Source organism: Ambystoma mexicanum, chromosome 10 (genome assembly GCF_040938575.1).
Source record: "Ambystoma mexicanum isolate Mex_15411 chromosome 10, UKY_AmexF1_1, whole genome shotgun sequence".
Lineage (NCBI taxonomy): Eukaryota > Metazoa > Chordata > Amphibia > Caudata > Ambystomatidae > Ambystoma > Ambystoma mexicanum.
Window position 1 is genome coordinate 1,176,594,723 of NC_090932.1, and position 27,368 is coordinate 1,176,622,090.

At 48.6% G+C, this 27,368-nt stretch overlaps 1 protein-coding gene across 6 annotated transcripts in view; it reads right to left on the minus strand.

Annotated features, from left to right (window-relative positions):
• The window catches only part of OSBP2 (oxysterol binding protein 2), a 2,072,116-nt gene that overhangs the window by 182,005 nt on the left and 1,862,743 nt on the right, over positions 1-27,368 (minus strand). For all 6 annotated transcript variants that reach the window (XM_069619135.1, XM_069619136.1, XM_069619134.1 and 3 more), the window contains one exon: positions 10,012-10,202. In XM_069619135.1, coding sequence (XP_069475236.1) covers positions 10,012-10,202 — 191 coding nt within the window. The remainder of the gene's footprint in view (positions 1-10,011; positions 10,203-27,368) is intronic.

Here is a 27,368-nt window from a genome sequence, read left to right on the forward strand (position 1 = left end):
CCATTCCTTCGACAAAGACTCAGGAGAAAGAGAGGAGATTCACTCCTTTACGAAAATCAGACTTTTTTAAGTCTATGTCTTCGATTTTTGAAGAATCTGGCTCTGAGGATTTGGAGTGCAATATGGCACTAGACAAGTTCCAGAAGAACTTATAGATCCAGAATCTAAGATGAGAGACCTGTGCGAGACTCTGCATTCTGCTAGTGGCATTGACACGTCACCGGAATTAGAGTTTGCTAGACCTGACCCTGCAGAACATGCAGATTCAGGGTACAGGAGTCTGATGAATAGAGTGATAGAATATATGGGTTGGGGTAGAACCTCACCCACTTTTCAACAGGACGATATGACGGACATAATTGTTCGGGGTTCTCAGAAGGATCCAGTTCTCCCCTTCCATAGGTCACTTCAGAGAACAGTGGAGAAGAACTGGGAAAATCCTGAAAATATTGCTGCTGTAAACAGTAATTTTCCAAAGAAATATAGACCAGCTAGTTCTGATCCTGAATATTTAAACAGACATCCCACTCCAGAAAGTATGGTTATTCAAGCAGCAACTACTTCAAGACAGACAGCATATCCTACTATCCCCCCGGATAGAGAGGATAAAAAAGTTGATGCTTGGGCCCGTAAAGTTTCTACTTCAGGTAGTATGGCTCTTAAGTCATCCAATGTCACCTGTACCCTGGCCAGGTTTACCCATACCCTGTGGGACTGCATTTCGGTGGTGACTGATCATATTCCGGAAGGCGAGGAAAGGGAAGGCTTCCTGAATATTGTCAAAGACGGGAAGGAGGCAATGGGGGAATGCCTCCAGTCTGGACTGCATACTGCCGATAGCATCAGCAGATCCATGGCTGCAAGCACTGTACTACGCAGATTTGCGTGGTTGAGGAAGTCGGGGTTTGCACCAGATGTGCAGGCCAGACTTCTCAACATGCCTTTTGATGGCTCGAGGCTGTTTGGTAGTAAGGCTGATGAAAGCCTAGAAAAACTTCAGACCTCAAAAGCGGCAGCTAAATCTCTTAGCGCCTCCATGCGACAGCCTCAGAAACCCTATTCCGGCTCATCTTCCTGGAGGGGTCATTCTTTTCGGTACTACTCCTCTTTTGGTAGAGGAAGAGGACAGGCTTTTCAAAGAGGCAAAATAAATGTCCCTCGTGGTGGACGAGGAAGAGGTGCGAAAACAGCCTCAGGATCGGCATTTTTGCCCTCAGCCACTCCTGCAGCCGCCTCCAAATCACTCTGAGACCTTGTTACACAAAACCCCAGTGGGAGGCAGGATCTCTCAGCATGTGAAGGAATGGCGGGGCATTACCTCAGATACTTGGGCACTGGAAACAATAGCTCAAGGTTACTGTTTCACTTTCCTAAAAAGGCCTGAGAACCATCCACCGGGAACCAAGTACGTCAAAATTCCAGATCCGCTCCTGTTGCAGGAGATTTTAACCCTGCTGGAGAAAGGTGCTATAGAACAAGTACCTGTAGCGTAGAGGAACAAGGGTTGGTACTCCCCATACTTTCTCATCCCAAAAAAGGACAGAGGATTGAGACCCATCTTGGACTTAAGAAACTTGAACAAGTTCCTCAGCAAGGACAAATTCAAGATGGTGACCCTTTCTCAGATCCTTCAGGCTCTCCAATTCCAAGACTGGTTGGTATCTTCAGGATGCTTACTTTCATGTGCCAATCCATCTCAAGCACAGAAAGTACCTGCGGTTTGCGATTGGCAATTCTCACTATCAGTTTCGAGTTCTGCCATTCAGGTTGACCTCCACCCTGAGAGTTTTCACCGAATTAATGGCGGTGGTGGCAGCGAGTCTCAGGAGAGGGGGGATTCACATCTACCCCTACCTGGACGATTGGTTGATCAGAGCACGTTCTCCCGAACAAGCTCAGGAACATCTTTCAATCACATGCCACTTCCTTCACAAATTGGGCTTCTCCTTCAATTTCAAGAAGTCTCACATGGTACCATCCCAAAAGCTCCAGTTTTTGGGAGCAGTCTTGGATACTTCCTCGGGAAAAGGCTCGCCTCCCGAGGTGCGAGCTCTCCATATTATGCAGATGGTAACAAAGTTCCAGAATGCCCAGAATCTACCAGCCTTCGATTTTCTGAGGTTGCTCGGCCTCATGGCATCCTGCATTTTCCTAGTACCAGAGGCCAGATTGAGAATGAGAACCCTTCAATGGGCACCCAGAACTCAGTGGTCCCAGTTCTCAGGGAGTATGTCGGATCTTCTGCAAGTCCCGAGCACAGTTGCTCAGGATCTACTATGGTGGGCTTGCAACAACAACATCCTCAAAGGAGAATCTTTTTGGCAACCATGACCGGAGATAACGGTAGTAACGGACGCCTCACTCACGGGGTAGGGAGCACACACCAACAATCTGACAATCAGCGGTCGTTGGTCTCCATCAGAGTCCAAACTACACATCAGCCTATTGGAGCTGAGGGCAATCAGACTAGCGCTGAAGGCCTTCCTGCCCTCTGTACAGTGAAAGAATGTCCTGATAATGACGGACAACACAGTGGCCATGTACTACCTCAACAAGAGAGGAGGAGTAGGGTCACTACCACTGTGCAGAGAGGCAATGCAGCTCTGGTTCTGGGCAATACGAGAAGGAATCTCTCTATCGGCAATTCACCTAGCCGGAGGGCATAACACAGCGGCAGACTCTCTGAACAGGCAGAGCACAGTCTCCCACGAGTGGGAACTAGCTCAGGAAGTCCTTCTGGAAATCTTTGCCCTTTGGGGAACCCCTCAAGTGGATCTGTTCGCTACCGCGATCAACCGGAAGTGTGAACAGTACTGCTCAAGGGAATTTCCTCCGAGAGGACCTCTAGGAGACAAGTTTGTAGTGGAGTGAAAGTTCCCACTTCTGTACGCGTTTCCTCCAATCCCTGTGATTCCTCAAGTAATCAGGAGGTTGAGAAAGTTCAGGAAATCCATGATCCTAATTGCCCCGGATTGGGCCAGGAGGACGTGGTACCCGGACCTTCTGGACATGTCCATCTGCCCTCCAATATGTCTTCCACAAAGAGAGATCTTCTCTCGCAAGAGGAAGGTCGGGTTCTCCATCCGGAGGTCAAGACACTCAACCTTCACGCATGGTTTCTGAGAGGTTGAGATACAAGGAATTTGGATCTTCCGGGTGACGTTATGGAGATTTTGCTTTCGGCCAGAAGGCCAGCAACGAAATCTTTGTACCGATGTCGTTGGAACAAGTTCAGTAACTGGTGCAAAGATAAGGATGTGGACCCTTTTCAATGTGGCACCCCAATGGTGCTTTCTTTCCTATTACATCTAGCCAATATGGGGCTCCAAATTGGAACAATTAAAGGATATCTTGCTGCGCTGTCCATTTTCAAGAGCTCCTCGGAAGAGATTTCCTACTTCAAAATTCCATTTATCATTCAATTCCTGAATGGCTTACTAACGTATACCCTCCAGTACCTTTTCATGTCCTTACTTGGGATTTAAATCTAGTACTTAATTTTCTAACTTGCATACCTTTTGAGCCACTGCACTCTTGTCCCTTGAGGCTTCTAACATTAGAAACTGTCCTTCTTGTGGCCTTAACATCAGCCTGCAGGGTTAGTGAACTACAGGCTCTCTCATGTAAACCGCCATATACTATTTTTTACAAGGACAAGGTAGTTCTTAAAGTTAAACCTTCCTTTTTACCTAAAGTAGTTTCTGACCTCCATTTGTCACAAAAAATCGTATTACCAACATTCAATCCTCCTCCTCATTTGGGCAAAGAAGAGGAGAGACTGCATAGACTGGACCCCAAAAGGGCTCTCAGTTTTTACATTTCAAGGATGTCAAAATTACGTCAATATAACCAACTCTTTGTAGGTTATACAGGTCATAAATTGGGATTATCGGTTAAAAAACAAATCATATCTCGCTGGATCATTCTGGCTATAATTGAATGCTACAGATTGGCGGGAAAGGACCCCTCAGATGGGCTTCGAGCCCATTTCACTAGGGGGATGGCTATTTCTGCGGCTCTGAAGAGGGGAGTCCCTGCAGCAGATATTTGTTCAGCTGCAACATGGAAGTCGATGCATACTTTCAACAAGCATTATTGCTTAGATGCTTCCTCCTCCAATGAGGGGTTATTTGCCAAGGCGGTACTTCATTCCATCCATGAACACAGTATCTAGTACTCCCACCTCCAAAATTGTCACTGCTATGGGAGTCTATCATAAGATGAGGAATACGTGGGAGCACACAATCCATTCGAAGAACAAGTTACTTACCAACTGTAACGTTCTTTCGACTGGATGTTCCTCCCACGTATTCCTCATCGCCCCTCCCAACCTACCCCCAGTACAGTTTGCGTTTTCTTACACTTTCCTCTCACGAAGAGTGCATCAGTCATGAGGCACGCCTGGGTGTTCCTCCAATATTTCATCGAAAAAACACAACTGAAGCCAACGGGCGCGGCTCGAGCCATTTATACCACCAGTGACGTTGACAAGGTACGGAGACCGTCGAGGGACAATCAACGCCACGACCTCGAGCACAGCGCCCTCTGGCAAATTTTTTTTTCCGATGCAGCAAAGCTGGCGATAACGAATTATCATAAAATGAGGAATACGTGGGAGGAACATCCAGTCGAAAGAACGTTACAGTTGGTAAGTAGCTTGTTCTTCTATCCCTTACACTCATAACCAAACTAAACTGGATTCATCTGCTCTGGACAGGTATGGTTCACAAAGTTGGGGGAATATCTTACTTCCCCTGGCCTTTCTCAGGCTTCTCTTGGCAGTTGAATGTGTTTTGGGAATGTTTCCCTTCCCCTGGCTTTTCTCAGGCTTCTCTTGGCAGTTAATTGTGGTTGGGGAATGTCTCCCTTCCCCTGGCCTTTCTCAGGCTTCTCTTGACAGTTCAATGAGGTTGGAGGGAATATCGCTCTTCCCCAGGCCTTCGCAGGCATTGCAGGACAGTCTATTGTAATTGGGGGAATGTCTTCCTTTCCCAGGCCTTCCTCAGGCTTACGTTGACAGGTCAACTTACAGCCCAGGTGCACTCTCCTGCCGGTGACTGCCTTTCTCAAATGCGGGTCCCAGACCCTTTCACACTGGTTTCTTATATGCGGGTCCCAAACCCCTTCACACTGATTTCTTATATGTGGGTCACAGACCCCTTTGCACTGGTTTCTTATATGCAGGCTCCCAACGTCTGCTTGCTAACTTGCAGTACCTGGTGTTGCCCTTGGTTTTGAAGAGATCTGTGGTGGTTGTCCTCCACAGCCTGAATATGTTTTGAAGCAGTCAGTTTCCAGTTGCCACTCGTGCAAAATTGACATTTCTCTGTGGAGAGTGTGCGCTTGGAAACTTGAAGACCCTGGGAGGTTTTCTCCTTTGACAAATACTTTTTCCGTTCCCAATTTCACAATAGCTGATCCTCCTGGCATATAGTGGCTGGCATGGTGCAAATCTGTTGGTGCAGTGCATCAATTTGGCATTGTCCATTTCAACTGTAACCTGATGGTTTGCTGAAAAGATTTCAGCGACCACAGGGTACACAGTTCCAAGATAATGTATACTAGTAATTATTCAGGTTTCCATGTCCCACTTGCTGTGAAATCATTCCTGTGATCTTCTCCTTCAGTCAGGGGGCATCCATTGACAGAGTGAAAGCATTTGGAAGGACATTTCTTCCTTCAGCAGATTCTGCTTCCTCCACGATAAAGGAACTGATGGAAATGTTGACTCAGTTGCAAATGATCATCCCAAGACACTGACACTTAAGCCCCAACCTAAAGTCTCCCATGTGGAAAAGGGAAGGCAGCCGCTACTCGATCTAGATCATGGGGGTTGTATTTGGGGAGGTGGATCATATGGGAGGAGATGGCTGTCTGGGGAGAGTGGTGATTGCACAGGGAGAGAAGCAGTATAAATCCCTTGGTTGTGTAGAAAACCCTTCCTCCAGAGTTCTTGATGGCTTAATGCCATTACTCAAAACCACCTGATTGTAAAACTCTGAAAACGACTTTTAAACAGAATCCTATTCAATCTCCATATGTGCATGAAGAACATTGAGCATATAAAACATCTGATACTTGTGATGATTGCATGTCAAACACAACTGTTCAACAATGTGATTCAAAATCTCTAAGGACTGGGACAAGGAGGATGCACAAGGAGTGCATGCGGAAGAAATGAGAATTAAAAAACAATTTGCTGTCTAGTTGTTGTCAGCCCAGTCAATTACACGGGACATTTAAGCTGGGGAAAAGAAAGATGGCAAGGAGAACAACGGGAACGAAGGACGAGTGAGAAGGAAGGCTGCAGAGTGTGAAGAGTGGAAAGCGCGATTGGTGGCAGATGAAGACCGACAGAGGACCTACAGGGGACCTACAAAGGACCTTGGAGAGAAAGAGAGATGTCTGTCTGAAGCAGTTTATCGTTGCTCAGGACCAGAGGAGAACTCCGGGGGAGAGAGAGAACAGATGACGAGCAGCGGGACTGTGAGAGACGCGGTCCTGCGAGGCTGTGCAGGTCTTGGAAGCAAAGGCTAGGAGGGACGACCCAGAGAAACTCAGTCCAGATTGGGAAGCTGGTCCCTCGCGAGCACCACTCAGCTACCGCATGGTGAACTGGTGAGTCAGCCTGGTATCGAAGGGGGCCTGGGATGTGCAAACTTGCTGAACAGCATTGTGAAAGTACTTTTGAATGCTGATCAAATATAATTGAAAGAAAAAAGGTGAATATGGTGCAATTCTCCTGACATTTCAGTTGGGGGAAACCTGTGAACAGCATTGTCTAAGCCAAGAGAAAGTGCCTGAAGAACAACAGGGGCAAATATGGTGCCAGTCTCCTTGTTAGGGAGAATTCTCTGTTTAGGCTGAATTTCCTAACCTAGTGAGTCCCCCAGCAGCTTTGCTGGATTTTTTGGGTTTATTATTTTCTCCTGCCAAGAGTGAGACTCTTTTACCCTCACTCTTGGGCATGACTTGAGAGTGTTTCTGTGACTTGCTATGTGCTTATGGGCTATGGGGTATTTTTCCCCATAGGCTATCATTGGTTTTTGAATGTGTGTTACACAGCACCCTCAGTGCAGTAACACAGGGGTGTCATAGAGACCCCCAAACATAGACTCCACACCCTGGGACTGACTACTGTCTCCCTGGGTCTGTAAAGTCACCATTGACTTTACTAGTCTTAACTTAGGAACTTAACCAGTACAAACCATCATACTGTGGAAGTACTGGTAGGGGCAATTAGATTGCCCCTGGGTCTGTTGTCGAGGGGGTACTGTCCCGTCCCCCATCGCCGAGTTTCTGGCTGGTGGCAGTGGATACCACGGAAATATTCCACCGGAATATTTCCCAATGGGATTTCCCATTGATTTTAATGCACCACTTTTTGGTGCAATGTTAAAGATACCGCCGGTTTATTTATTTAATATAAATTCACTGGTTGGGATTTTTTGCCAGAACTCGCTGCCAAAATGGCGTCTAGGTTCACTTCAGTAACTCTGAACCCGAGTCGAGCCTTTATTCCACTTTTGGCGGGCTTCTGCACAGAAGCCCTCCAAAGTGGTGACATTCTGTCTGGGTACCACAGGGGGTGTGGGAGGGGTATTAGGCACCCTGGACTGAGTTGCCTTGCCAACTCATGGCGCACTCTGGTGTGATTGGCCCAAGTGGTGAGCCACCCCGCTCACCACTTAGTATGTTTGAGTGACAGCTAGGCTGTATGAATGGGGGTTTGCTGCATAAAAGCAGGGTTTTTGGGACTGGTTCTTCAGAAGTCGCCACAGGACCTAAGAAGCCGAAGAGGGAGAAGCCGAGCCGACCTGCCAAGACGACACCACCGGTGGAGCCCTTCGGAACCGTCTCACCACTTTTCCCAACGACAGAGGAGATCTCCCGCCTGGAGAGTCTTCTTCCCTTGACTGGTGGGGACAACCAGTTTCTGCCTTCTTTTCGCCGCCCTGAAGCATCTCGTGGCCGCCTTGCCTGTGCCAAGCACCCCGGCAACTGGGATACCACTTTTTACCTCAACCGCGAAAGAGGGGTAACATCCTTTTAACCGGAAAAACTCCACGGCTGGTTTCTTCCCTGGTAGTGCAACGACCTTCAGCTTTCCTCCAAGACGAGATCTTCTCCTCCTCTGGACGACGCCGCGACTTGCACCCACTACCAGGAACAACTGCCACCGCTGGAGGATCCTTTCCATTTTAAAGGTACCGTGTTCCGCCCGGCTTCCCTTGCCACCGATTGTACGGGGTAGATTTAGCCCTCGGCTCTCGACCCTCGGTAAGCCTGGGACACCCTAACTAAACTTTTCTAAACTTGGTAAAACCTTTTCTACTCATCTGTAAAGACTTGTGACATTGTGTGATCTTGGGCATCTTTTCGCCTGGCTTTCCCTAGAGTAGGCCTGGCAACCGAACTGCCTTGCTCCTCAATAGACTGCCTTTCTAAACTCACTGTGGATCTCTGAAAAGTGTTTTGCCTTGCTGTTTTCATTACTTCTGCCTTTTCCCTCCCTTTTTAACTAACTTGTTGGAGTGCCATCTAACGTTAAGCGCTCACCTCTGTTTGGAAATAAGTGGTGTTAACTTAGACTTGTCCAACAAATAACTAGGGATGTACATGTAAGTAATAGTGACTGTGTTTTGATTTACTTACCTTTTCTGTGCTAGTGTAATTTATGAGTGTGTCTTTTAAATAAATAATTATATACTTTTACACCTAGCTCTGGTCAGTGTTTGCTTGTACTACTGTGCCTCTGTACCTATTATGTATGCTCTGTATACTGCCTAACTCTTCTTGAGGGAAGTCTGACTGCTCAGCCACAGCTACCAGGTAAATCTGGGTGGTACAGACTGCTACCAAGTGGGTTTACTGCCAAACACCTGCAGTCTTAAATCTTTTGCAGTTGTCCCAGAGGGAACTGCACAGGTTTCTGTCTAACACTCCTGACTTGAGAGGTCCGTTGGGAGACACCTGGAACAAACACTGCCATGAGCCAAAAGAGATTCTAAGAGAAATAAAGAGGCAAGATTTGTACAATTGTCCTGACATGAGATGTCAATTGGGAAAAAACTGAACAAGCATTGCCAAGAGACTTGACAAGAGAGGTTGACAGAGGTAGCTTGCACAAACCCTCATATAAGGGATACCAGTGTGAGGACATTGGTGCAAGATGACAAGTGTTGTACCACTGAGAGGAGAGTGTACTGAAGAACTTAATATGACCAATTCTCTTGTTAAAACACCGACTCAAAATACGTTTCTCTTTTGATTTAACGTTTTTTCAACCAGAACCCTTGAAAATACATACTTTTTGCCATACTTGAATCATTGTTCTGAACAAGACAGTTGCTTTACCAATCTGAAAAGTAGTAAAGACTTTTCATTGCTTTATTTGAACCAGCGTTATGAAAAGAACATTTATTTGGTGATCCTGAGGAAAGTATAGGTGAAAAAGAGGTTTTTTTAATGCCTTTCAGAGACTGGTTTTGATAAAAGAACATTGTGAATAGTTTACCTGAAGTGATCTAGGGTAAGGGAGTTAACCCTGGATACAAGAAATGTTTTTGTTGAAGTTATATGTTTAAGTTGTTGAACTTTTATATTAAATTGAACAATGAAACATTTACCTTAAACTGTTGGCTTGTACATGTTAGTGTGCGGACAAGAGTTTGGAAACAAGGTCATCCTGTTTTAGTTTTAATTTCATAGGAAGGGACATTTGAATTAGGATAGAGAAAGTTAGGTCTTCACCCACACATCTTTTTTCTGTTAATAAAATGACTAATATTGAGAAAGGTTTTTGTGTCTGCCTCTCATTGCTCACCCCTATTTCCCCCTGTGCTGGTCGTATTCTGATTCTGCAGTGTGGCACACTACAAATAACCAACAAATATAGGACTATATATTTTAAGACAACTGAATGAAATCTTTAAAATAGGCACTTGACTGAGCCTTACAAAATTCTAAAATGGCTCCTACCAAGTAATGTAATGTGGGAACAATACTCACGGGAGAGGGTATTTTTGCCACAAGAGTGTTGGGGGAAGTGTCTGGTAAACAGTCTTTTGTTTTTCTTTCTCATCTGTGATTGCAATGCTATTGCTGCTGTCCACAATTCGTGCACATTCCATCTTCTCATCCCAGGATCCTGATAAGACGAAATGAGCTTTGCCATCTACGTCCTCTACCACGCCGGACACCTGCAGAGGTAAAAAGGAACAGTTATTGACTGCAGTATGTTCTCTCTGTCATTTCTTGACTAAACATATGAACAAAGTACTGAATATGCCTTGCCACACGTGTAGGATTCCTAAAAATAACTTCTTTTTCATCAACAAAGACAAAATATCAGATGTGTGCACACCAATCCTTGTAATATGTATATGATGAGCACAGTTTTACTATATATTAAAACTCATCTCCCTTTCTTTAAACATATATTTTAAATTGTAAAGTGCTCGAACCAAAGTGATCCTGGCGGCTCATGACCAGAGAATATTTTGCAAGGTGGGGATGAATAGTAGTGGTGTGGAGGAGGGAGTAGTAGTGTGTTGTGGAGGAGGAAGTAGTAGTGGTGTGTAGGAGGGAGTAGGCATTATATGGAGGAGGGAGTAGGTGTAGTGTGAAGGAGGGAGTAGTAGTAGTGCTGAGGAGCACATTCTGGTCGTGTGGAGAAGATGGAGTAGTAGCGGTGTAGGAGGGGTCAGTGGTAGGAAGGAAGACTAGCGAGAGGTACCATTGGAAGGAGAGATATGGAGAGAGAGGGAAACGAGCGGGAGGAAGGGAAGAGAGTAGCACAGTAAAGAGAGCACAAGATTAGGTAAAGGAACGGAAGGGCATGGAAGATCTAGCGAGTACCTGGAGCAATTGCTAGGCACTATCCAACCGGGGTCTCTAATAGGTATCACCGAGATTGTTCCCAGAGGACTTCTAGACAGAAAAGGTATTTGCCCTTAGGCTATCATGAGAAGGCAGATAGCCTTCAGATAGTAAGGTTACATAACTCTAGTACCAGCCTGGGTTTGAGGGGCACCCAGGCAAGGGTGGGACTGCCCGTCCCTAAGTTAGAGAGGAAGAGACTGCCATTAGGCCGTTTTGCAGATTTAAAAATAAAAACCCTGGAACTACATTTGGAAGTTTGTATTTCTTTTAGGCCATCTGTGACAGTACGTTATGGAGTTGTGGTGGAGAGAACAGCAACCTTCTCTGTGACGGGAGGAGTGAGTGAGACAACTTGCTCCACTGTTGTTCTCTCTGTATCTTAATGAGGTCACAGAAACTTTAGGAAAGATTCCAATTGATTCTATGAGGCTCGGCCGTGAGACGATTAATTGTGTGCTCTTTACACACAATGCAGTGCTGGTCAGCAACTTTTTGATGATTTGTGCTGAAAACTGGGCCTGAATATAAATCTCACAAAAACAATATGTTTAGTGTGGCATCCTGAAAAAAAAGTCAAGAGTAAGCATTAAAATGCATAGAACGGAAATTGAAAGAGTAGATCATCTTACCTACCTCAGAAACGCTTCAGTGCATCAGGACGGTGGACAGCCCAAAAGGAACAAAAGTACCCTGACCTTGGCAAGACAGGACAGAGCAATAAGGACATTTTGTGCACAGTATGGAGGACGGGTTGGGTGTCTAGTCAAAGGATCGAATCTAAAGGGTCGACAGGTCAAAGGATCGACACCAAAGGGTCGACAGGTCAAAGGATCGAATTTTTTTTTTGTAATTATATATATTTTTTTTGGTTTTCGTTTAGAGAAAATAAGTGGTTTCTGGCAAAAAAAAAAAAGGAGGTTGGAGGGGGGGACCCCCCCCAAAAAAAAAAAATTGTGATTTTTTTTTTTAAAATCGATCCTTTGACCTGTCGACCCTTTGATGTCGATCCTTTGACCTGTCGACCCTTTAGATTCGATCCTTTGACTGGCAACCGACGGTTGTAGGTCCAATTCTGGAAGTATATCATTCACACGCACTGGCAGTAGCTACTTATGAAGCCGAACTAGCGAGATCGAGTCTAAATGGATGCTCTTGAATGAAATCAAAATCATCATTCCAATCACACCTAGCACTCGACTACAGCATGCCAAATATGATATGATATATGATAATTTATTTATATCACGCTTGTACACAAGTGTTTTTGAGTGCGACAAGGCAAGGGAGGGGAACAGGGGTGAATAAAAACAGCAATCTTAGTAGGCCAGTAACATTGCGAACGTGCAAGTGCATGGGAAAGGGAAAGGGGGAAAAAGTGCATGGAAGGGGGAGAGTGGAAAATGCGGAGCAGAGGAGAAACATATAAATAATAATAAATACAAATAAATAGATAATAGAGGCAATAAACAGTGGTAGTGCAGCCAGCAAGTGGCAGGTGCTGTGTTTAAGGCAGAAGACTGGGTAGGTCTGAATAAGTGAAAAAAGAAAAAAAGGTGGTTTGAAGGACTGTATGGGTACTGATACAGTCCCCAGTGCAAGGGATGGCCAGGTGGGTGGCAGGGTGAGCAGGTACCTGGGCCCAGGGGACAGAGGGTAGCCAGGAGCACGGTGCCAAGAGAGCAGATCAGCAGGGGAGAGGGGGAGCGAAGGCAGAATCAAAGAGTAAGGTCTTGAGGTGCTTCCGGAACCGGAGATGGTTCTCCTCAAGTTTTAGAGTGGCAGGGAGGCTGTTCCAGAGGGAGGCCCCAGCCGAAGACGGAGATCTACCCCCAGCGTGTTTCTTTCTTTCTAGAGGAGCAAAGAGCTCGAGAGGGGAGGTATTTGCGGAAGGATGGTTGAAGGTATTTTGGACCCAAGCCCCAGAAAGCCTTGTGGACAATGCAGAGGGTTTTGAATTTAATCCCTGCGTCTACTGGGAGCCAGTGGAGGGATTTCAGAGCTGGAGATATGATCCCAGGGCTTGAGGCCAAGGACAAGTCTTGTAGTCCTGTTCTGGATTAGTTGAGGGGGCAGAGAGTAGAGGCAGGTAGATTTAGAAAGAGGCTGTTACAGTAGTCCAGCCTAGAGAGAACCAGAGCTTGGGAGACAGTGAGCTTCTGGGGGAAGGAGAGGAAAGGCAGACGAGGTGCAGTAGAATTACTTTTTAGAGACCTCAGAGATGTGGGCGGAGAAGGAAAGTGTGGAGTCAAAGATGACCCCGAGGTTCTTAGCCTCGCAGGTAGTGATAGGAGGAGGGCCAAGGGAGGCCGGCCAGAGAGTGAGGGGAAAGGATGGTGAAGGTGTGCCGATGAGGAGGATCTCTGTCTCGCTGGCATTCCGATAAAGATCATTATCAGCACACCAATCTTGAATGGCAGTTAGGCAATCTGAGATGAGAGAGAGAGAGGTGACCGAGGGCAGCATGAAAATGAGTTGAGTGTCGTCAGCGTACCAGTGGAAAGTTGAGCAGAAAATGGCAATGCAGTGGGCAAGAGTTGCCAGGTATTGGTTGAAAAGCCATGGCGAGAGGTTAGACCTCTGGGGAACACTACAGGTAGAGAGGAAGATAGATGATAGGAAGGACCCAAGTTGGACCTGGAAGGGTAGATCAGAGTGGAAAGAGGTCAGCCAGGCCAGAGCGTGTCCAGTGATACCCAGATTATCACAGAGACAGTTGAGCAAGATGGTATGGTAGGATGAGGACAGAGGGATTGTTAAAGTCAAGGTTGGAGAGCAGATCTTCACGGATATTCAGGAGAGCAGTTTCCATGCTTCTGGCAGCTCTGAAGCCAAATTGATGGTCATGGAGACAGCCAACAGAATCGGAATAAAGGTTAAGCTGAGAGATGGCCAGCTTTTCCAGGAGTTTGCCCAGAAAGGGAGCAATGGAAATTGGGCGATAGTTAGCCAGACAAGAGGGATCATCTGTAGGTTTCTTGAGAAGAGGATGCACAAGGGAGTGCTTCAGAGGGGAGGGGAAGGATCCTGAGGCAAAGGAGTGGTTGCAAAAATCGGCAAGGGCCGGAGCAAGGGTGTCAATGTGGTCCATGATGGTTTTAGAGGAACAGGCATGAACCTGTTTTGACGAGGCTTTCATAGATCAGACTTGACTAGCGACCTCATCAGGGAAGAAAAGAGGAAAGGACGAGAAGGTGGGTGGGGGGGCTGGTTGAAGGAGGGTCATCAGGCTCAGACCGAGAGGGAATAGGAGGGGGAAGGAAGGAGAGGGTAAACATGATGTCCTGGGTTTTTGAGATAAGGTGAGAGGCAAGGGCATTGCACAGAGCCTGGGAGGCTAGAGGAGGGGTAGAGACTGCAGCAGGGTTGGCAAGCTCCTTGCAGATTTTAAAGAGTTCGGCCGACTTGTTAGATGCCGCAGAGACACAGGCTTGAATGTGAGCTCTCTTCTTGGTGCAGACAGAGAGTCGGTATTGCCTTTGGAGCAGGCGACAGGCCAGTTTATCAAAGGGTGAACAAGATGCCCTCCATTTCCTCTCAGCCGCCCTGCACTTACGTTTAAGTGTAGCTAGGTCAGAGTCATACCAGGAATTGCACTTCGCTTTGGGCTTTAAGTGGATCCTCATGACAGGGTCAAGAGCATCAAGAGTATCAGAAATAGACGAGTAGAGAAGGGACCGGGCTGAGTCCGGGTGTGAGTCAGCCAGAGGAGAGGGTGGGGGGGAAATGTGTCAGCGAAAGCCTCAACTGACACACGATTCATGGGCTAGATGTCCAAGAAGGTAGGTGGCCGTGTTGGGGTAGGCTTGGCTTGGGGGGAAGAGAGTGAGAGATGAGAGGAGAGAAGGCAGTGGTCACTCCAGGAGAGAGGATTGGTCAGAGGGATAGAGAGGGGGAGGCCAGAGGAGATCAAGACAACAAGGGGTCTTTACGAGTTTGGAGGTAGCCATGGTGCTATTAGCGCCATGGCTGCCTCCAAAGTCGAGTCCGGGTTCCTTGAATGGGGACTTACCGGGTCATTCCAACCTTGGAGGACCCGGTAAATCCCCATTCAAAAAACACATCCCCATTCGAGCCCCCATAGGGCTCAATGGGAATGGGGAGGGAGCTAATAACGGGCCTGTTAATTACAGGCCCGTTATTAGCTCCCTGGTCCCTTAGCGGCTCCCGCTAGGGACGGCTGGTGTTACCAGCCGGCCTTAGCGAGAGCTGCTAAGGGACCTCAGAATGCGGTGGTAAAGGGTTAACGGCACCAGCATCCTTACCGGTGCCATTAACCCCTTACCGCCGCACTCGTAATGACCCCCAAAGTGTGTGTCCTGTAGAGTGCATCGAGCCAGAGGGGAGGATAAAGAGGGAGAGGGAATCGCAGAGGTCGCGAAAGAGCAAAGATGAGGGACAGGGAGAATCAAGGTGGATGTTGAGGTCACCAAGGAGGAGGAATTGAGTGGTTGAGGTCAGGAGGGAGGAGGAGCGGTCTGCTCACTCAGGGAGAAAAGAGGTGATTTGACCAGGGGGCCGGTAGAGTAGCAACAGTAAGAGAGTGGCTAGGAGAGAGAGAGAGCCTGCAGACAAGGCATTCGAAAGAGGAGTAAATCTGAGTAGGAATGATAGTGGCAGGAATCCACTCAGGGAAGATCAGGGCTATGCCCCCTCCAGGCCGAGTGGATCTGGGTGCAGAGAGGATCTTGAAGCCATCAGGGAGGAGAGCGTCAAAGCTTGTGACAGAGCTGGCCGTGAACCATGTCTCTGTAAGACCAATGACATCAAGGTTAAGTTCATCAAGGAGGTAGCAGATGCCAGAGGAGTGTTTGACAGCAGAGCGAGAGTTGAGAGTGGCAAGATGAAGAAGGTTGCCAGCCTTAAAGACCTTCTGGGGAGGGGTACAAATCAGAGGTACGCCTTGCGGAGTTGTGGAGGTGGCCGGAAGAGATGCAGAGGAGGAGGGAAGTGTGGGCAAGGTAGCCAAGGAATGAGAGGAGGGGACAGCTGGAGATGAAAGGAAGTTGATGAGGCGAGGGAATCGCCTATCGAAGAGGAGGAGAATATTCCTCTATATCTAGACCTAGGCCTAATAGTATAGCATATGAAGTAAAAATTAAACCCTTGTGTACTGGATCCCTGTTTGGTCTATTCTTCATCTCTATGTATATCGTAAGGCATTGGTTGACATGCTATCTCAGCCAGGAGTGAGACCTCTACCCTGGTTCAGATATTTGCATCAAACGTTTAGGAACTTGAACCTAGAAGAGCTATGGTTGGAAAAGTAAATGATGTGTAGATGTAATTGGAGGAGATTGGTTCCTGCATTTAAAATAGTGTAGCTGTCAAGTATATTAAAATGTCGTAAAGGCAGCCTTTTACATACATAGTCAGAAAGAAAGCTAACGCTAGGATTTTGTACACTACATGAACACCACAGGGAACTTGCCCACAAACGTCCTATTCCTCAAATTCAGATTAGGCAACCGCCTGATCGCAAGCTTTACATCTAGATGGAAAAATAAACTGGTAGAGATATGGCGTCAGTGTGAAAATATCGAAGAGGATAATCCACATTTTATGCTGTTCTGCCGTTTTGAGGGAACAATTGCTTCTTTCATTATTTAGAACAAAGAGCTTGACTACTGCAAAATACATTCAAATCTTTGCTATTAGAGGAACAAACAACATATTTTGTACTATGTTTCCAGGTTGCTGGTAGAAGCTGGAGACAGCCTTCTAAACATTTTGTAGTCCCAATCACTCTGAATAACGAGAAGATGGCCTGAAATGCTATTAAGCTAGATCCTTCACTTTCTTCCTCTAGTGGTTATTTGAATAACATTTTTAGATCAATTAGTTTACGGTATTATGATTGTATTCAAGAGCCTTATGGACTAGTGAGATATTCTTATTATTTGTGATATGTGATGAGCATGTTTCTTCCTGTTTTATGTATAATGTGGGCCAAATGTTTGATTTAGCAGGTGGCAGGAATGAAATTGATGTTCTTTGGAACTTACCAGATGGGGCATGGCTTCCATTGCCAACAACTCACCTAAAGATGAGAGAAATATCATCCAGTCATGGACACCTTCAGGTGGGTTCTCACCACTACTATTGAAGAACAAGTTACTTTCTTACCTGGTAACGTTCTTTCGATGGGATGGTCCGACGACGTATTCCATATCTATGACAGTAATCACCACAGCTGTGCTGCTTCGGAAACTTTTTTCGGCGTCTGCGTCCTGCGTCGATGACGTCGATGCGCCGCCGTCGAGGACCTCCTCCGACGTCCGACGTCATCCGATGTGATAAGTAGGACGCACGACGCCAGTAGCCTCAGTTGTAGTTTTTTCCCCCAGAACGTGTGACAATAGTCAACTGCCAGTCCGACACAAAGCCTTGCGGAACGTAAGCTGCAAACGCAACAGAAATTCTGCAGCGGGGAAGGCAGGGCGGGAGCGATATGGAATACGTCGTCGGACCATCCCATCGAAAGAACGTTACCAGGTAAGAAAGTAACTTGTTCTTCGAGGGGATTGGGTCCTCCGACGTATTCCATATCTATGACAGACTCCCAAAGCAGTACCAAATCAAGGAGGAGGGAAAGAATTTAGAAACAAAATTTAGAATAGCCAATCAAATAGCAGAGCAAAGGACCGCCTTGCCAAAGGCCAGATCCTGCCCTCTGATGGAATCGAGGGAATAATGCCGCACAAATGTATGCACTGAAGCCCAGGTGGCAGCATCACAGATGTTGCGAATAGGAACACCCCTCTGCAGGGCAGTAGATGCAGCCAAGCCCCTGGTAGAATGGGCCCGCAAGCCAGCCGGAGGGTCCTTGCCCGCCAAGCGGTAACACTCCGAGATGGCCAAAATAATCCAGCGGGACAAAGTCTGTTTCGTCACAGCTTGCCCCAAGCGCTTACCAGCGTAACCAATAAAGAGTTGATCGTCCACTCTGACCCGGGACATGCGAGAAACATAAAAGCTCAAAGCTCTCCTAGGATCAAGCCTATGGAGCCTCTCCTCTTCCTTACCAGGATGCGGAGGAGGATAGAATGCCGGAAGAACAATCTTCTGGGCCAAATGAAATTCCGTCACTACCTTCGGAAGAAAAGAAGGACGAACTCGAAGGACAACCCTGTCCTTGTGAAATACAGTGAAGGGTGGCTTAACAGAAAGTGCCTGTAACTCACTCACTCTGCGAGCGGAAGTAACCGCAACTAAAAACACAGTTTTCAAAGTCAACAGCCTCAAAGGGCAAGAATGTAACGGCTCAAACGGAGCACCCATAAGAAACCTAAGAACAAGGTTCAAATCCCAACCGGGCACCAGGAAAGGCGACGGAGGGAACACATTAGTGAGCCCTTTCAGAAACTGTGAAATTAAAGGGATTTTAAAGTAAGAACATTCTTCAGATGAGCGCTTAAAGATGGACAGCGCCGCCAGGTAACCCTTAACGGTACCCACTTGCAGGCCCCTGTGGGCCAAAGAAAGCAAAAAGGACAGAACCATGGGGATGTCACATGCAAAAGGATCCACATACTGAACTCTGCACCAGTCGCAGAACTTACGCCAACGGCAACGGTACAGAGACTTAGTTGCGGGCCTTCGGGCCGAAAGCAACACCTCCATCACGTCTTCAGGGAGGTCCCAATCCTTATACCTCAACCTTTCAGAAGCCAAGCGTGAAGGTTGAGGGATCCGACCTCTGGATGGAGAACCAGACCCCCCTCCCGTGAGAGCAGATCGTCTCGGTAGGGAAGACGACGTGGAGGGCAGATGGACAAGTCGAGAAGGTCCGGGTACCACGTCCTCCGAGCCCACGCCGGAGCAATGAGGATCATCCGGGAACCGAACTTCCGTAACCTCCGCAGCACTTGCGGGATGACGGGGACCGGAGGAAACGCGTACAGCAGCGGGAACGACCACTCCACCACGAACGCGTCTCCTAAGGCTCCTTTTGGAGGAAATTCCCGCGAGCAAAACCTTTCGCACTTCCGGTTGACACTGGAGGCAAAGAGATCCACTTGAGTGGCCCCCAAAGGGCGAAGATCTCCAGGAGAATCTCCTGAGCCAACTCCCACTCGTGAGAGATCGTGCACTGCCTGCTCAGAGCGTCCGCCGTCACGTTCTCGACTCCGGCCAGATGAACTGCCGAGATCGAAACTTCCTGCTGGATGGCCCAGAACTCGAGCTGCATCGCCTCCCTGCACAGAGGAAGTGACCCTGCCCCCCCCTTTTTGTTGAGGTAGTGCATGGCCACTGTGTTGTCCGTCAGGATCAGGACATTCTTCCCTCGCACAGTCGGCAGAAAAGCCCTCAGGGCTAGCCTGACGGCCCTCAGCTCCAACAGATTGATATGGAGTCTGGACTCCGACGGAGACCAACGACCGCTGACTGTCAGCCCGTTGGCATGAGCTCCCCATCCCGTGAGGGATGCATCCGACACGATCGTCACCTCCGGCCAGGGAAGCCAAAACGGAGCCCCCTTCATCAAGTTGCCTTCGACGGCCCACCACAGAAGGTCCCGGGCGACCGAGGGCGGCACCCGAATCGGGTCCGACATCCTGCCGGAGGACTGCGACCATTGCATCTTGAGTGCCCACTGCAAAGATCTCATTCGCAGGCGAGCCTCTGGCACCAGAAGAATGCAGGATGCCATGAGGCCGAGCAACCTCAAGAACTCGAACGCTGGGAGCGTCTGGGCATGCTGAAACTTGCGCACCATCTGCTGAATGTGAAGAGCCCTCACCTGGGGAGGAAAACACTGCCCCAGGGAAGTGTCGAGCACTGCTCCGATGTACTGGAGCCTCTGCGTTGGCGTCAAATGGGACTTCTTTAAATTGAGGGAGAAGCCCAGCCTGTGAAGGGAGTGGCAGGCGACGGACAGATGATCCAGGACCTGCTCGGGAGAGCTCCCCCTGATCAACCAATCGTCCAGGTAGGGGTAGACGTGAATCCCCCCTTGCCTGAGATGCGCTGCCACCACCACCATGAGCTTGGTGAAAACCCTCGGGGCGGAGGTCAAACCGAACGGCAGGACCCGAAACTGAAAGTGCGAGTCGCCAACCGCGAACCTCAGGTACTTCTTGTGCTTGGGATGGATCGGCACATGGAAGTAAGCATCCTTGAGGTCGAGTGACACCAACCAGTCCTGAAGCTGAAGGGCCTGGAGGACTTGAGAGAGAGTAACCATCTTGAACTTGTCCTTCCTGAGGAGTTTGTTCAAACCGCGCAAGTCCATGATGGGTCTCAATCCCCCGTCTTTCTTGGAAATCAAAAAATAAGGGGAATACCATCCCTTGTTCCTCTCCGCTACAGGCACCAGTTCTATGGCGCCTTTCTCCAGCAGGGCTTGAATTTCCTGCGCAAGGAGCGGATCCGGACACTTCAAAGAGAGGTTCCCCGGTGGATTGTCGCGAGGCCTGTGCCGAAAGGGAAGACAGTAGCCGTGGGTTATGATCTCCAGAACCCACACATCCGAAGTAATGGCACGCCACTCTACAAGATGCTGCGCCAGCCTTCCCCCAACCGGCGAACCATGGGACAAGGCCTCATGACTGAGTAGGAGCGGCTGCGGCGTTACCTGAGGGCAAAGAGGCAACTGCCCGAGCGGCCTTGGCACCACGGGTACCCTGTCGTCCACCTCTGGTACCCCTGCGTTGGCCCCTTTGACTGCCAGCTCCTCTCGCTCTACCAAAGGACGAGTAATAGCGAAAGGAGCCACCCCTCCACTGCTGTCCCCTAGGACGAAAAGGCGGAGGTTGGCGAACTGCAGCGCCCAACGACTTCGCTGCAGCTTTTGAGGTCTGCAACCTCTCAAGGCTCTCGTCAGCCTTGCTGCCAAAAAGATGTTCACCATCAAAGGGCATGTTGAGGAGCCGGGACTGCACATCAGGAGCAAACCCCGACTTCCGCAACCACGCAAACCTGCGTATCACGGTGCTCGCCGCCATGGACCTACTGACGCATTCAGCTAAGTCCAAACCCGACTGAACGGACTCACACATGGCATCCTTACCATCCTGGACCAAAGCAAGGAAACCATCCCGTTCGTCCCCTTCGGGAATATGTTCAGCCGCTAACGCAACACAGTTCCACAGAGTGTGCGTGAAACGTGACAAGGCACAAATGGAGTTGGCCGCCTGAAGCGCCATACCACCAGAAGAAAACACCTTCTTCGCCCAGCCATCAAAACGTTTGTCGTCCCTATCAGGAGGGATGGTAGGGTACGACGCCTGCTTTGCCGGGGCCGTGGCCGCCTGCACCACCAAACTTTCCGGAGTGGGGTGCCTGGTCAAGTAGCAGGGGTCGCCACTGGCTGGACGGTATTTCCGCGACAAGGATCTGCCCACTGCCGGGAGACTCTCCGGAGCAGTCCAAGCCGCCGCCACCCTACGCTGTAAAGCCATATGGAATGGCAGAACCGGGTCAGATGGGGGACCAACATCAAGGATGTCCGTCAGATCATCCTGCACAAACTCCCCTGGGGGAGCAGACCATCCCAGATACTCAGACACCCTAGCCATAAGGCGCCGGTATGAGGAATCGGCATGGGAGCCAGGCTCAGGCCGACCAAATTCCACCTCCGGAGAGGTGTCCAGACCACTAGCATCATGCAGCGACTGCCTCAATTCGTCAAATTGACTATGGCCCGAGACAATGTCATCCGGCACCAGACCAGGAACCAGGCCAACCGAATCCTCATCCGCCTCCGAAATATAATCCAAGCGGTGGAAAGGCACCTGAGAGTGCCTGCTCTTAGCCAGAGCCTTCCTAGGGGGTACACCCGAGACACGGGGCACCTCCGACACGAAAGGCGTCGATGGCGTCGAGCGAATCGGCGCCGCCGTCGAGAAAACCGGCAACGGCGCCGAGAGGATCGGCGTCGACGTCGAGGAAATCGGCGTCGACGTCAGATGCAGCGCCTCCAATATCGGCGGCGTCGACACAGCCCTCGAAGCCGGAGCCCCGAGCGTGTCCCTCGACGACCTGAACGTCGACGGCTTCGACGACTTCCTCGGAGCCGGAGCTTCGAGAAAGCCTGTCGACGCCCTCGACGCCTCAGACGTCGATGTCTTCCTCGAAGACATCACAGGAGCACACGGTCTCGATCGCGTCGAGGACCGGGACCTGGAACGGGTACGGCGAGAACGAGCCTCCTTGTCCGAACGGGACCTCTCCCGTGACTCGTGCCGACCACTCTTGCGAGCGGCGTCTCTCGACCTCACACGGCCGACCCCACTCGGGGGCGCGGACGGTTGAGTACCCTGCGACTCAAGAATCGCCAACATTTTCTTCCCGAAGGAAGCCCATTCCTCCGGCGTTGCACGGCTGGTGGGATAACCGACGTGCCGGGCAGAGTCCTCGGAAGAGGACCTGGAAGGCGACCGGTGACGGCGCTTCCGAGAACGCCTCGAAGAGGCAGAGGAGTGGCGAGACCGACTCCTAGAAGAAGACCGACGAGACCTCCGACGATGACGCGGAGAGTCACCCCTCGAATCATCCGTCGAAAGCCCCGCCGACTTCGACTTCCGGGGCTTGGACACCCGACCTACCGACAATTTCTTCTTACGTTCGCGTAAGGCCTTGGAAGTGAGCGACAGGCAGTCGACACAGTCATCCGTGTCGTGGGCCTCCCCGAGGCACCAGAGGCAGGCGTCGTGCGAGTCAGTCACCGACATCTTGGACCCACACACCCCGCACTTCTTGAAGCCCGGACGCGGGGTTGAAGACGAAGTGGAAGACATCGCTGCGAAGGAATATTCACAAACGAACAGGCTCGAAGAACCAGAAAGAACAGAACTCCAAAGAGTCGAGGCTAGAACCGAGAAACACGAAGCAACACGTTCGCGGAAAAAACGGAACTGAGGCTACTGGCGTCGTGCGTCCTACTTATCACATCGGATGACGTCGGACGTCGGAGGAGGTCCTCGACGGCGGCGCATCGACGTCATCGACGCAGGACGCAGACGCCGAAAAAAGTTTCCGAAGCAGCACAGCTGTGGTGATTACTGTCATAGATATGGAATACGTCGGAGGACCCAATCCCCTCGAAATAATTTTTGGACCACAATTTTAAAAAGGGAGGGGTTGACCAACATTGCCCCCGCTGGAGACACTATACCAGCAGTCTTTTTTAGGAATCTTGTAAAATGCCAATGACAGACACAGAAACAAATCAATGAAATCAACCATTGACAAAGCCATTCCTTGTATAACGTAAAGCTTTTCTGTGTTCATACATGCACAGACAAATGTAGGCAGAAGGGCATATGTACTAATGCCATGATGTGCAGCACCCCCAGATCTGCCAGCACTGCGATTCAAAGACACCTCTGCAAATGCACCTCAAACATGTCTTGCAACACTGCTTTTCTGGTACTGCTACTGAGCCTGAAAACATATCTCTGCCACTATGTCTCAATCCTGCACTAGTGCACTCCTAATAGTATAATACTGTGACCCACTGGCAGCTCTGCCAATGTGTTTCAATCCTAAACTGCCCACCTGCTATTCCATTACTTAGAGCCAGATCCAGGTCAGGTTGAATCCCGAAAATACTTCCCTGCAGGAACTCATGCTTTTCCAGTAGTGATACCAAGGTCCCGATCCAGAACACACAGGCCATTTCCATTACTTGACCCTAAACAGTGTTGACAATACACCTCAGCTTCATCTTGACATGCAGGTAGAACTCTCTGCATCCCCTCTGCTACTGTTGCATGTTCTCATTTAGAAGTGACTATTCCTGACTGTTACTCTTTTTCCTGTTGCTCAATGCAGTGCACACAGTCCAGGTACTGAAATAACATGGGTGAATTTGCTTTTAAGTGTTCCTAACTATGACAGATAAGAAAACCAAAGAAGAAGAAGAAAAATAATTTGGGCACAATGTTCTTATTCTCGAAGTGAGGATTATAACAACTTTATTCTGTTTTTATACAACTTACCCAGGTAGCTACAATTCCTATGGGTTTTCAGCAGATGAAAATAGATTGTTCTGTGAGCATGCATATATAATACAATTCCATATTAATAATGCACCACAGCAAGCTTTATTTTACATTGAGTTGATTGAAGCCATATCAGAAACACAATCCTTTTGAGGTTGCACAAATAAAGAATTTTAGACTAATTGAAACTCAAAACTATTTTTCTCTGCTGGTTTGGCAAGGGAGTTCTTTTCTGGAATTTTAAAAGAAAGAGTGCACTACTTTGGCAGCAGTTGTTTTGTGGTGCACTGCTAGATGGTTCACGGCGTTGCTGTGCTTGCAGAGCCTATGTGCTCCTTGGGAGCTTGGCAGTGACAGTAGGGGTTGGGTAATAGCGGGTTTCCTGGCCACAGAGACACCCTAAAGGATCATAATGAATTTCCCAAAAATTACTAAAAGAAGCTTAAATGACTAGCCCAATAAATGACAAGAATGTGAAAGCAGTACCGGCGCACGGAGGAAGATATACATGAAGTACAGGGTTTTGTGATGGAAGGAGGACAACATTTCAACAACTTATGCAGAATCATGGCAGGAGAGGTAAGAAAGATAAGGCTTTTTTCATAAAACCATCAACACTTGACCATTCGAGTTTTAAAAGTGTTTAATTCATGTTCAACATATTGTCCTGTAACTTCAAATACTAAAATGCAGAGTGCTGTGTTTGCATTATGTTGGTTTATAAACGGAAATAAGAACTGCCTGTTCCATAAAGAAAGCTGCCTTTCAGGGAATATGTGTTGTCATGTGTGCGAAATGGGTGGTGGCAGCATGGAACTGAGGTCACTGCATGTATGTCTGTTAGATACCTAATAAGTAGCTGGCTCGGACATGAAGCCAGCCTACACTTTGCAGGGAACGCTCAGCCCGTAACCCTTCGAAGGTCGATACATTGAATATCATATTAAGTGGTTTTAAATAAAACTTGTTATTATAGTGCCTAGAAATGGGAGGAATCTGGTATGAGGTACTATATAATAACATGATTATGGTATAGAAAACTAATATAATAGGAAATTTACCTGAAAGTATGTAAATTCACAAATTATTACCTACTTGTTGTTTTGGGGGTTATCTCTCTCTCTCTCTCTCTCTCCCTCTCTCTCTCTCTCTCTCTCTCTCTCTCTCTCTCGGACGATCTACCTGACATAAAGGTAGCCTGATCGTCTTGCTGTATCCTTCCTCCCTGCCGATGGCCTTGCAACTCTTACTCTTACTCTCCCCTCCACTCCACTCTACTCTACTCTTCCTATGGGATTTACTCCTAAGCATCCCCTCTCACTCTTCCTAGCTCTACTCTTGCCCTCTCTCCTGATCTTACTCCAACTCTCATTCTTTATATCCTTACTCTCCTCCTCCCTCCTGATCTTACTCTATCTCACTCCTCCTACCTCTACTATCCAACCCTCCTGATCTCATTCTTTCTTATCTTCACTCATTCACAGACATACAACAAAATTGATACCACTCTCTCAATTCCAACAATTTAACTTCATTCTAACCAAACACGCCAGCACTCTCACACCTTTCACTGACTGATTCTGCTGGGCTTTTATAGCCATTATCCATCTGTCTAAAAGGTTTTCCAAGCTCCCGTTGAGTTCTTGGGTCAGCTGCCTCCCTGGACCAATCACTGCCTTGTCTGTCGCAAGGTCCCCTTGTGGCCTGGGAATCTTTCTGCAAATCTTCATTAGGGCCTTAAGCCCTGCCCACTTTGTAGCCTCCATTTCTTTCCAGCCTGCCATGCAGTCTCTAGTGTAGTTTGCTCTCTGTTCCCCTCCTGTTTCATGTAAGACACTCTCCATGTTGGGGAGTGTTCCTTGTTTTCCCCCACTGCTGTGCAGCTCCCTGCTGTTTCCAGATCCCCTACTCTTCTGTTGTGAACCTGAGGATGCTCTAGGAAGCGTTGGGTCTCCAATTCTGCTCCTGGAAGCTGAGGAGGAAAGTCTGCTTTTGACAAGGCAACCCTTTATTTCCTTCTGGTCTGGGCCGGATTGTGGCCGTTGGAGTCAGGTGCATTGTGGTACATGCAGCCTTTGTTGTTGGTCTCGGAAATATGTTGTTTTCTGGGGTCTACTAGCCATTCTAGCAGTATGAGGATGGTGGTGCATGCTGGTGGTTGTAGTCTTTGGAAGATCACCTAAAATATTCAAGGAAAAGACCTGGCCAGGACAGAGGCTGATAGGCACCAAACAGGGAAAGAGGCACTAATATACATACATGACTCCATGCACGTTGGGGAACCAGGAACGGGGATCCCTCTCAACTCCCACACACCACCTCTGGGGTAGGTCGGGCTCTGCATTGCCTTAGTAGACTGCCTAGCTCAGGTTGAGATAGCCCCCCCCCCCTTTGACAGGGACATTGATATGACCCTGTCGCATGCCATACATGCGGAAGAAGTATTCTTGCATGAGAATGGGTATAAGGGGTCACATGTGAGCAACATTCCTCATCTGAGCCTTTTGTTGCAGCCATAAGGAGTGAACATAAGGCCTGTCACTCTTGCCACTAGTCTGGAAAACAGCTGGAAAGTAGATGACCCTTAGAAGAACTATGATGAATCTGATGATGTCATCACTTCTTTTCCTGAGATAGCCTCTCCTCATGTGTTCAGGGGATGGCAGCCGCTATCTGATCCTGACCCTGGGATCGGCTACTTGAGAGAGGATCACATGGGGATAGGCGTCCATCAGGGGGATTGTGGGTGGGTGGGGTGACATGGCATCATCAGGTGAGGCACAATATCCCCCTTTCCCTTTTAGGGATATTCCGCCCATCCCTCATGCCTTAATGGCATACTGCCATCATCCCCTTCAACAAGTTGACAATTTTACTGACAGTAGTCCTCGAATTCAGAGAGCAAATAAACGTACATAAACTGTGATGAGGAAGAGGCAAGGGGCAATGATTACTTCTAATACGAACCAACACTAGCAGCCTATTAGCTAGAAGAATGCGATTGGCCCAGCATGGTTTAAAACCATACCAGGAAAAGAAGCATGAAGTTTGGCTTCTTAACCAGCTGGGGTAAGAACAGCCGAGGAGCAACACCAGGGTATGACGGCTGGTGGTGCAGGAGAGTCTCTGCTTCCAATGCAGGACGGAGCAGCCAGATGAAGCAAACAGTCTTGCCAAGTCATGGGAGGCCTGGGAACAACATTCAGAGAATCTCACGTGTCGAAGTGCTACCACCAAGATGCGGAGAAGAGAAGAAGCTGCGAAGGGGAGCCGGAGTCGTGGTGGAAGCCTATGAGCAAACAAAGCGCCCCAGAGACCTGATGACAAATTACAGACTCAAACGGGAGATGTGAGGGACCCTGAGGCCGCTGCTGAGACCCGGTGAGCCCGCTGAGAGGGACGGGCCGCCCGTGTGCTTTAAATGGTGTACCGCGTACCGAAGGAAATACAGAAAGAGAGCTGGGGGAAGCCCGATCAGCATAATACAGCCACTGCGACATTTGGGTACAAAATAAGAAGTCTATGGAAAAGATTATGGGA